Below are 12,235 nucleotides of genomic sequence, written 5' to 3'. Positions count from 1 at the left end.
CTACACAACACCCCCCCCCACCCCCCCACCCCCAGCATCCTTCCGTCGCCCTCTTGAAGTTCGTTATCCATGAACTGGCTTGCCAAATAATCTCTGGTTCACCTCTGCTGTTAAAGAGACATGCCTCCGCTAGTTTCAGAAACATGCCATCGCGTCGATCTATTGTTCAAAACACTTTAGGTCATCATCCAGTACAGCTGCCCTAAGTCAAGTAAAAATGGCTGAAATTCTCTGTCAAATTCCAGATTGAATTAAAAAGCTTAATTTGTCATGAGTGCCCTGCTGGAAAGCAGCAGTGTGTATAAAGTATAGTTCACATCAAAATGCCCATTAAACAAATCATAAAGTCTACTTTGCGCTGATCTTAAATTTTGTTTTGAGAGATGCGGGGCCCTGTTGTCTAGAGCCATATGGGAAATTCGGGAAATTATTTTCAGGTCCAGAGCATGAAATTAAGGACACGTGTTAAGCCTTTTGGCTGCGTATCATTTTCATTGTGCGGTTTTCTGAGTTGCCTTTTCGGGGTTCTTTACTCTGTGCAGAATGCGCCAAGCTTGGCAATTAAACTCTCTAAAGAGGAAATGTGTATTTAACCCGAAACACATGGTGACTCCTGTTTCCTCAGCTGCTAAGTAAACATTTATATATATCTATATATTTTCAAAGCCACACAAATAAAGTATATTCTGTTATGAGCACAGTGGGCCTGTTTCTCTGTAGCAGTCACTCAAACTGTAGATATGTTTGTGCTCGTAGTTTAATATGGTCTTTCTCATTTTAGTAGATTGCTGCATACTTTGTATTTCTTCAGTGCTCACCTGATTAAATTTCCTCATGCTCACCTGAAGCTATTATTCAAATGGTGATTGATAAAGTCTTCGACTGATAAAGGAAGTCAGTTGGAACTTCTAAAGAAGTGCAATTTTTTTGCATTGTCTTTGTACCAATCAAAATACTCAAGTGCTTTATCAGGTGCTGTTAATTATTATTATACTTTTGTTTTGCATCCAAAATAAAAGTTTGTGTTTACATAATATATGTGTATGTACTGTGTATATTTACGTATATGTATATATAAACACACACGCATACATGTACAGTATCTCACAGAAGTGAGTACACCCCTCAGATTTTTGTAAATATTTTATTATATCTTTTCATGTGACAACACTGAAGAAATGACACTTTGCTACAATGTAAAGTAGTGAGTGTACAGCTTGTATAACTGTAAATTTGCTGTCCCCTCAAAATAACTCAACATGCAGCCATTAATGTCTAAACCGCTGGCCACAAAAGTGAGCGGGGGTCTGAATACTTTCCGTACCCACTGTATATATATATATATATACATAGACACACACATAATATTACATATATATAATTTTAAATGGATATTTCACCCATAAATTTTAATTGTCTTTTACTCACCCGTCAAGTGGTTCTACCTGTATAAATTCTTCTGCAGAACACAAAGGTATTTTGAAGAATGTATCAATTCTTTTTTATCCGTACAGTGTGAGTACTTTCTTTTTTTTTTGTGATATGAGACTTAAATATGACATTATTTTGAGATTGTCAGTGAATGTTTATTTGACTTTTTTTTTTTTTTTTCCAAAATTTGCCCACAGCTTTGTCAGACCATTTCTGTTTTGAATTTTGAATTTGGTGTACTTTGAGTGTGCTTATGTATATATTTATTTATTTTATTCTTATTTTTTCAATTTCAGCCAGATTGTCTACCACTCATTTGCCATCACTGCAATGTATTGTATCAGTTGATTTAAATTTAAGAGTTCTTATTTTTTTAGCCAAAGCATTTTGTTCTCCTTGATAATATTTAATACTGAATAACAGGCAGAATGTTGCATCTCATTCTCCACATATATAAAGCATTATCATCTTGACTGGTTGAGTTTAATTGCTGTGCCGTTTGAATATAACGATAGCTGTCTTTATTAGTGGCTGCTCGTGGAAGATTAGGAGCGCTTCGATTCCCCCCCCCCCTTCCACCGCAGAACGCCCTGCCACTGGGAAAGTGAATAAACAGGCTCAAATAAATAAATTGTGTTTTCACCAGAAAACACTCCCTTGGGATTTATTTTCAAGCTGATTCCAACATAAATATACATGCATTAAGCGGTGAAAAGAGCATCAGAGAGCGAAGCAGTGAATTAATTTGCATTCAGACGTTTCTTAACTTACTTGTTAAGATATTATTATCCGTTGTTAATGTTCTGCAGACATTTGCTTTAATGTATTCCATGTCTGACTGCTGTTTCTGTGTAAGTACGTGCATATACCTCTCTTGTACGGTACGCTCCACCTCCTTAAATAATTACCCAGACTGTAGCAAAGCTTTGTTCACACTTAAGAGGGTGACGGACCCCGATCACACTGCACTGACCCCTCTGACTGGATGGCTGCTCACACAGTTAAAGACATGCAGAGAAAGGCCTTTAGCAGCAATTAAACGGTCATCACTAAATGTGTGCGCGCGCGTTTGGCTCTCGCAATGAAGAATTGCAACGGCGGAACTTTAAACACCGCCGGCTGAGAGGTGCTTTGTAGCCTCTGTTAAAATATTATTTAGATTTTATGTCCGAGAAGTGTAAGCTAAGCCTCCGAAGCAATTAATTTTTTTTTCCCCCATTACAAAGGTAAAATGAGCAAAGAGGTACATTCCAGCCTTATTATACGGGGTGCCGTGGGGAGTGCGGGATTAAGATGGCCATAATGAGGTGAGGCCTGTAATAAGAGTGTCTTCACCAGGCCTAATGCGCTTGGCTCAGATCAGATGTGGCCTCTTTGAAAACAGCGTACTTATCTGAGGGCTTTAGGAGCAGAAAGGAGACAAAACCGCCGTCCCTCCCCAGCCCTCGCTGTAAATGAGTCTGATCCTTTTCAGATGTGATTCAATTAATTTACTTTAGATTTAATTACATGTGGAAGAGTCCGAGTTATCCCTCTCCTCTCGATAGGGGTCTCTGCTTTCTAACTAGCCGCCCCCGGTGACTCCGATGTTCTTAATTACACTTTTATTTTCCTTTTCCCCCCAGCCCTTTTTTCACTTCCTCTTCCTGCTCTCGTATCTCCCCCCCCCTCCCTCATCCTGGCAAATCCCTCCCTCCTCAGCGGACAGAAGAACTGGAATGGGATTATGGGGTAGATGTGGGCTGTTTGTTTGTGGATGGTTCAAAGAGTCATTGGCTCCGTGTAGCCATACAGGAGCGGCTTGAGAGCCCGGGTTAATCTTCCAGAACGTTTGGAGAACTGAAATTAAAATGTAGAGGCGCTTCAAATCTTTTTTTTTTTTGCGTGAAGAGGGTATCTTTTTATAAATTGACATTACCAACCACCTGTCTATTTGGGGGAGGGAAAATGATGGATGGATTTTTTGGGGGGGCTTTTTTTTCCCTTGAAGTCATTTGCTATTCAAATGTTTGCTGGCCACTTCAATTGGCCATCACTCCCTTCAGCAATTCATCCCATGGCAAGCAGTTGGCGATAAGGCTTCTTTTAATAAAAACCTCCCTGACTTGATGAATACTGCCATTGTTGTGCCAGAGACCTCTTATCAAACACCTCTGTCCTGCTCAAATCAGCAGTCTGCAATATGGAAAAATATGTAAAAATGGTATGATTAATTCCCTTAGCCTTTTTTTGAAAGATCCTGACCTTCTGGGTGAGGAAAATACAGTAGCTGGGACTCGTCAGTGTAGTTGTGGCTTGATATCGAGACTTTCGTTGTCTCGTATTGGCAGTTTGAATGCATCAAATTATTGTGCTCATTGAGTGACAAATCAAATTAGAAAAAGTCACACTTTAACAGATCGCTGACATTTGTGAAGTTTTTTGCATATGCTGCATACTAATATAACAGGTTCTGGTAAACAAGGCCTGATATGATAGAGCTTTCACATTCTGGGGCAGATATTCACCTTTAACAACAGTAGAGAATATATAACTTTGTTTAAAGCCCATGTAAAGGTCAGTTTAGCAGCATTTTAAAAGATAACCATGATTATGTTTACAGAGGTCTCAGAATGATCCTTGGTTAATGGTTTGAGGTGTGGAAAGCCTATAGTGGTAAATAATGAGTGTTTTAAATTTGTTTTCAAAACCAAAATGATGGTGATGATCATTTGTAATTTTGTCTCTTCTTCAGGCCTCATCTGCCACCAACTGCATGCTGGAGTCTCAGAGCATCAGTGAACTCAAGGCTGAGATTGTATCTCTTAAGGGTCTTCTTCTCAGCAGGTAACATTTCACTTTTTTAATAAATATCTAACAATAGATGCCATATTTGATTTGACGGACAAAATGTGACTATGATGGATTTAGAATCTTGTGTATTTGGGTGTCAATCTGTCAGCTCGCTAAACATTAAAATTGGTTTTCCACAAATTGCAAAAAAAAAAAAAAGCAAAAATTTAATGTGACCTTGGACCTATTTTCTGATACAGAACAGTATGACATATTGAACAAACTGTATTTTCCTCCCGCACAGCCTCGTTTTTGTTTGTGTACAATAAAGTCTTGACATCCAAAAGCCATTTCCTGCCATTAAGAATTTCTTTATTTTACAGTGTGATCAGATTTGTGCTTGAAAACTAATAAGATGCATGTACTTAACATTTGATATCCTGAAAGAGACCATCAGTAGATGTTCCAACATGCATGTTTTGTAATATCACTGTGTAAATAAATGAGTGGAGAGCATTGTTTCTCACTCAGGGCAGCTGATATTAGTATGCCTTGGGACAATTTGGCAGATAAATGTGTCTGAAATGGTTTGATCTGTATGTGTCATATCGTTCTCTTCACCGGGGCATGTAGCTGGAACCAGCTCATTACTGGTTAATGAGGCCTGATGCATCCAACAGGTTCCCTCAATGCCCCAAGATGGATCTTCCCTCACTTTCATTAATGTTTACTTGATTATGTATGTATCATGCAAATTAAGATCTAAGTAATCTCATACATCTGAAATTCACACAGATAAAAGCTTTCGTTTGTCTGCCGTTTCGTTCTCATTAAACATTTTAAGCTGTAATTACCTTTTTCTTCCAGTGTCTGAATGTTGTGTCTGGTTGTCCTTCTCAAGATGTGAGATCTTTGCTGTAAATACAAACCAAGCTCACCATCTGCTCAACTTGTTGCCTCGTATATTCAAACAAAACCACCCTGAAGTCACTTTTGAATTTATTTTACCTTTGTTGCGAGGACATGCTTTGTTTTGAATCAGATGCCAGGTGTGGAGTACATATGGACATAATCTCTCATGTACTTTCAGACTGACAAATCTGCTCGTGTTTCCAAAGCACAATAGCTGGACTCGCTTGTGCATATTTTAGGCAGACACAAGCCTGAGGCACAATGTGTACTCTGTTGTGAGAGATTTCAGCAAAGAGTTCGAAGAAAACGCTTGTAATGTTCTATTCACGTCCTCTTTCTTCTCAGGAGACAGTTCCCCGCTTCACCCTCCGTTCCCAAAATCCCATCCTGGCAAATCCCTCTCAAACCCGGATCGCTGTCCAACCCGCCCTCAGTCAACCACACCAACAGCAGTAGCGACATCTCACCCGTCAGCAATGAGTCGGCCAACTCCTCCCCCGTCAAAGAGGGCAACAGCTCCCAGGCCACCCCGTCCGGCTCGCACTGCCTGAACGGAGACGTGGGCCTGGGCTCCATTCTCCCTCTGGACCTGAAAGACCAGGTCCGTATGGAAGTCCAGGGCGAGGAGGAGAAGAAAGAGGATGATGAGGACGAAGACGAGGATGACGACGTGACTCATGCGGATGAGGAAGACCACCTGAGCGTGCAGACGGAGGACAGGAGAGGAGGCGACGGACAGATAAACGAGCAGGTGGAGAAGCTGCGGCGTCCAGAGGGTGCGAGCAACGAGAGCGAGGTCGATTAGAAAGAAACTCCAGACTTCATCCGTCCATTGGCTTCTCTCGGTTTCCTTAGAGTTAATTCAAGTTCTGATATCACACCCTCGTCGCAGTAAAACGGCTACCGTGAGCATCATTTAACACTGTATGAAAGCGGCAGGTGAGGTGGATTGTGTTCCTTTCACTGCAGTTCTTTACCCCTTTGACTTTTCAACATGCAAACTTTCAACGTGCAAACCAGAGTGAAGGCACAAACCTTCTGCATGCCTGAACAAGCACAGCAACAGAAATTTCTGGAAAGACGACAAGAGAATTAGGACTTTTTCTTTTGCAATCCATACATTTCCCCTAAATGCTAGCTAGCTGTTTTGCTAGAGACTGTAGTACTCCAAAAAAGCCCGTTTAAGTTGCTTCTATGCCATTTCTTTTGTTTTGTTCAGCAGTAAACACTAGTTTACACACAGTCCCAGCATTGTTGGATCAGACCTTGTAATCTGTCGTAGTGAACCAATTCTCCTTCAGACGTGTAGTACACCGGGCTTCAGCAGTCTGTGTAACAACAAGTGATGGTGGATTTGAGATTTCTGTGGGAGAAAGAAAGAGAGAGAGAGCGAAAACGCGTATGAGAATGCAGACAATGAGGCGAAAGAGAAATGTGTCTGTCTTGGTCGTATCTCTCCGGTCTCCAGCAGGGTAGCTGATTTGGTTTATGAAGTATGTTAATAATCAAATGATCGACAAATAACAGATGTATTAGTTCATGCGGCTTGAAATGTCAAGGAGGCTAAAATCGGAAATCTAATACTGAAAGCCTGTTATATTGTATTATATTACATGACAAACCCTCCAGTCCAAATTATATAGGCCTCCTGCAGTGAATAATCTTAACATGAAACTGTGCTGGGGTTTTGTAATTAAACTGTGTAAAACAATGGATGCTTCAGTGGAGGTGCTGACAGTTGTGCTTTTCTCTTTGGGGGCTTTTCTCTCAGAAAGTCCTGAGAGGATTAAAAAAAGATGAAAAATGTTTTTTTTCCCGTGATGCAAATGGAGAGTAACGTATGAATATTTAACTAATGAAATTACTCACTCACCAGCTGATGAGAAAGAAAGCCAGAGAGATCCTGGAGTGAGAACCGTGTCAGATCCAATGTGACATTTTCACTTTTAACAAATGACCTTCAGAGTAACCGGATTACAGCGCAGCCAGGTGAATTGTGGGTCTGTGGTGGCACAATGCGAAGGCACAATGAAAGAGCTCAACTTGTCTGGCCATGTGTGTATGTCTTCTTACTTCCCAGACTAGGGTTGGCTTAACACTAACCCGCACAAGAATAGCATATATTCATATGATACAATGTCAAGAGAAACCGCGTGTTCATTTGATATGCAGTGACTTTTTTTTCTAAAACTTGGGCGTTGATTTGAAAAGCTAAAAATCCAAATGTGAAGTGAACATTAGAGGAATAGTTCAACCCCCAAAACAACAACAACTGTGATTTACTTAAACCTTTATGCGGTCTATTTTATTTTTGTGGAACACAAAAGGATACATTTCGAAAAAATTCACACTTCTCCTTACCATACATCCACAGTTCATAGCAACCATGTCTGTTAAAACTCCAAAAATGACCCCAGAAACACCATTAAAGAACCAGATCAGTCCAATTAATGAATGGTTTTTGATTAACCGGTTGATCCAGTTCACAAATCACACTACACATTTCATTCACAAAATTTGACTGATCTGGTTCTTGAGTTAAACTCAATACAGCCGGAGTGGTTCTCAAGTTAACAGTTCAAGAACTGTTCAGACAAAGTGTTTTTTTTTTTTGTCTTTTTTTGGAGCTCAACTGGTCACTATTAACTGTCATTAAATAACTTGTACACAAAAACTATTCAAAATATAACATTGTTTGTCCCATAAAAAAGGCTGTTTGTAATGACATGACATTGAAAATAACATGTTTTTTGGTGAACTATCCTTTTAAAGGAATCAGTAAAGTCTGTTTAATCTTGAAAGTAAAAAGCATTTTTTGGTGTCAGAAGTGTCATTGCAGTTACAGATGAGTTAGCTTTTTAAGTGAGAGGAAGGAAGGAAGGAAGGAAGACCATCGGCTTCAGAATGAGACAGAGCTTTAGTGTGAGAGTGTGAGAGTATCAGTTTTGCTTAAAACCACATTCAGGAGTTCCTGCAACTGGCAGGTTGTTTCTAGTAGCGTGGCGGCAGAGGCCTTTAAACAACATAGTATGCTAATTTTAGCTAATCATTGTAAAGCCGCTGCAAGGGCTACTGAATTAAACATGATATAAGCCACATATTCAGTGCCTATATCTATTTTAATATTGCATTCTCATCTCCAACTGTTTTTATGACAGTTTTGTTAAGAATCTACATCCCGCTGCTCAGTTTCAGCAACTCAGTTTAGGGATTTAAGCATTCGTTCTTATTTACGTGAGCTGTGTGTGTGTGTGTGTGTGTGTGTGTGTGTGTGTGCACGCTGGATCAGTTTTATAAGAAAGCTTACGTCAAAGGTGTGTAACAGTTTGTACGAACTGCACATTGTTGCTGTATGTGGCTCTGTTGATGTTGTTGTTGACACCCTGCCGATATTTGTCTCAGAGAAATTCTGGTATGAAAAGATGAATGTACATAATTGTAATAAATTTGATTTAACACAAATGTCCTTGTTTATTTTCTGTTGATTTTTTATTTGATCAGGAATAAATTTAACTTTGGTTGCATGGTTTTATTGTAACAAAAATGTGTCCAGATATAAGAAAGGAGGCATAGTATTAATCAATTATTCATTGATGTAAATTATTCATATATATAATACATGCATTTATTTTCTGTTCCAAAATAGGCAAAAAATTCAATTATGCAGTTCAGTTTACACACGTACAAATAATTATTAAATGTAAATTATTTACTTTTTTTTTTAATAATTTGCACATTACATGTGATGGTCACCAGCCTAAAAGAAAATGTGGGTAAAGTCTGCATAGCTATGTATTGGATCTTACTCTAAATTTCACATTAGATCAGCATTCTTCTTGGCATTTTCAGTGGACTCTATTAAGTGAATTTCAGTCGATAAACCTTGATCCTAAAGCAGCACTGTTTAAAAAATGTAAAAAAGGCCCCATTCCACTGTAGTAAGCTTTACAAATATTCCAGTGCATTATCAAGTTTATGAATTTAATTTGTCTGTCAAGGTCTAAATGATCAATAGCCTTGCACATATTGATGTGGTGTATAAACTTCTCAAAGGTTCGATACCGCATCCCTTTGTAATCCATTAACCTCTCCCCGGAGTTCAGGCCAGGCTCAGATTTATAGGGGCTGCTGTAATAAATGCACTTGTACATCATTTAGTGTCTTATGGGACAAGCAGTGCGATCCTGCCCAGAAAGCCTCTTCCATTCCAAACTCCAACTCTTTGGAGTGGTACTGTAGGTGAGGCTCACCGGTCATTTTGGCCCAACGTGACTCATAGTAACAGGTTAAGATGCTGGAAAGCTGGAGCAGGGAACACAAGGAGGCTGCAGTCTTTATGTCCTTTCAGAGCGATGGAAAGAAAGGTTTTTTTTACAGACACTGAAAGTGTCTGTCGTGCTTTTGCAGACTCGGGAGCTTCAACCTCATCAGTCGGCTTTACTAAACGGAGTGCGCTCAATAGGCTGCTGCTGTATTGATGTGTGCTGAACTCCATTGTTCTCCTGAACTGAGCACTCAGCAGGTTAGAGGGCTGAGTGTCTCCTTGGATCAATGCAAGGGTTGTTAGCCCTTCCTGCCCCAGGAGGTTCACTGAACACAGCCTGCGCTTGCAGCCCGGGGTGCTCATGGAGGAATTGCAATAGGTGACGCCACATCACCTCAAGTCCCAATCTGGATTGTCCTTTGCCATCCGTAGCTTACAGAGCCATTTGGGGGAAAAAACCTGCAGAGATCAAGCAACCACTTCTGTGAAATGTAAAATTATGCATTTCAAAAAAGTGCTTTATGATTATTAGTGAAACTAAATTATTAATAAATTAGTTTTATAATAACACTATATACAGGGGTTTACAACTGAAAATTTATTAGAATTATATAAATTTTAAAGGTGACATATCATGAAAATCTGACTTTTTCAATATTTAAGTGCTATAAACGGGTCCCTGGTGCATCTACCAACCCAGGAAACGTGAAAAAGCCTTTCTCTGCAAGCTTGTGAAAAAAACGAGCGTGTTAGATTTCGCTCCCCCTGTGACATAGAAAGGGGATGTTATTATAATATTACCATCCCTTAATCTGCAAGTTTCCACCCACGGTGCCACCATTGTGTTTTCACAAGCGACAACGGTGTACCAGTTCTAATGCCATGGCGAAAGCAGTGCAGAGCAGTGGATTTATTGATTTATTTACGCTGTTGCCACACAGATCTAATATAAACATGAGATTTCTTTCCCAGCTGTTTACCTTCACAGACATAACCCACTGTTTTTGTAACTTATGTGTTTTTGACATAAACTTGTGTGTATTTGACCGTTTAAGACATGAAAGAGAACTTTGTTTAGTACTCGCATGCCATGTGATAATAATCGCGATTATTCACATCCGAAATAAAAGTTTTTGTTTACATAATATATGTGTGTGTACTTTGTATATTTATTGTGTACATATAAATACACACACATGCATGTATATATTTAAAAAAAAAGTTACATTTATACATGTAAAATATTTATATATAATATCAATTATATGAATATAAATATATACATGGAAATATTTTCAAAATATGTGTGTGTGTATTTATATATACATGATAAATATACACAGTATACAAACTTATATTATGTAAACAAAACTTTTATTTTGGATGTGATTAATCGCGATTAATCGTTTGACAGCACTAATCAGAAGTTTAAACTAATATGGTTTAAAATGCATGATTTCAGCGCAATAGACATGATAATCAAAATCAAACACGTTTTTAGCAGAGTCTGTCTATCTATATACAGTATATATACATGATAAATAAATATATTTGGATTTACTTCTATATATTCAGACTTATAACTATATATTCTGATTTACTTCTATATACTTACAATTTACATTTATATATTCAGAGTTATAACTATATATTCATATATTCAGACTTATAACTATATCCTCCTGAGTCCTGACTACCAGGAAAAAAGTGTTTTGTGAATTTAGTATTTTGTCATGTCATTACATTGTTTAGAGCATAAGAAAATATTTGAAAAATAACATTTTTGAACAATGATATTTTATTAATATGTTATGCCATGTCCTCTGTAGAGGACATCGGGACTTTAAAAAGTCCTGTTTTTAAAAAAATAAAATAAAAAGAAATGAATAGACATGAAAAGGCAAAAACAGTGGGAATGGCATAAACGAGTTTTTCCATTATATACAATGTATCTATAAACTGTATCTAATTAGCATATTCATGTGTTTTTGGGGCATAGAATGACAAAGAATGAACAAATGTGCAATAATGGGAGTAATAATTAGCCAGATTTTGTGTATATAATATCTAATATTTAATATTATTATTGAGTATTATTGAATGTTGATATATAATTTTTTCTCTATTCATTTGTTGTGTCTCCCAAAATGTGGAATAAACATGCTTTAAGTCCTGGTGTCCTCTACAGTCATGGCCAAAAGTTTTGGCAGTGACATAAATTTGTTTTGCAAAGTTTGCTGCTTAAGCTGTTGTGGTGTTCATTCACATTGTTTCTAGATTATTGTGAAGAGTGATCCGATGCATTTTAAATAATTGCTAAAAGCTTAATTGGCCAAAAAATGAACTTTTCACAAAAAAAAACAAATTTCACTGTTTTTTTTATCCTGACACAAAATGACCAACTAACATTAACTAATCATATCAGCGGAAAGTGTGAATGAGTACTAGTCAGGTGAAATCACTAATTAGATTGTAAGAGCAGACTGATTGCCATAAAAGGAGGGAAGAAGCGCTTCCAATCATTGTGTTCTTGTTAGCAATGATTACCTCCAAAGAAACACGTGCAGCCATCATCGCTTTGCATCAAAATGGCCTCACATGCAAGGAAACTGCTACAACGAATATTGCACCTGAAAGAACCATTTACCGGATCATCAAGAACTTCAAGAAGAGAGGTTCGACTGCAGTGAAGAAGTCTTCAGGACGTCCCAGAGTGTCCAGCAAGCACCAGGACCATCTCCTCCTGAGGAGTCAGCTATGAAATCTTGTCACCAGCAGTGCAGAGCTTGTTCAGGAATGGCAGCAGGTTGGTATGAGAGCATCTGCATGCACAGTGAGGCCAAGACTTTTGGACAA

The 12,235-nt window shown here is 38.4% G+C and overlaps 1 protein-coding gene across 1 annotated transcript in view; it reads left to right on the top strand.

Moving 5' to 3' along the window:
* Window positions 1-8,577, top strand: part of LOC107681981 (peroxisomal membrane protein PEX14-like) — a 78,596-nt gene extending 70,019 nt beyond the window's left edge. The window contains exons 8-9 of the mRNA XM_016478377.1: window positions 4,166-4,257; window positions 5,461-8,577. Of these exons, the coding sequence (XP_016333863.1) occupies window positions 4,166-4,257; window positions 5,461-5,920 (552 nt within the window). The 3' untranslated portion in view covers window positions 5,921-8,577. The remainder of the gene's footprint in view (window positions 1-4,165; window positions 4,258-5,460) is intronic.
* Window positions 8,578-12,235: the final 3,658 nt, after the last annotated feature.

This window comes from Sinocyclocheilus anshuiensis, unplaced genomic scaffold (assembly GCF_001515605.1).
Source record: "Sinocyclocheilus anshuiensis isolate Anshui unplaced genomic scaffold, SAMN03320099.WGS_v1.1 scaffold2090, whole genome shotgun sequence".
In the NCBI taxonomy this organism is placed as follows: domain Eukaryota; kingdom Metazoa; phylum Chordata; class Actinopteri; order Cypriniformes; family Cyprinidae; genus Sinocyclocheilus; species Sinocyclocheilus anshuiensis.
Note: the sequence above shows the minus strand (reverse complement) of the source record. Positions and strands in the feature narration are given on the sequence as shown.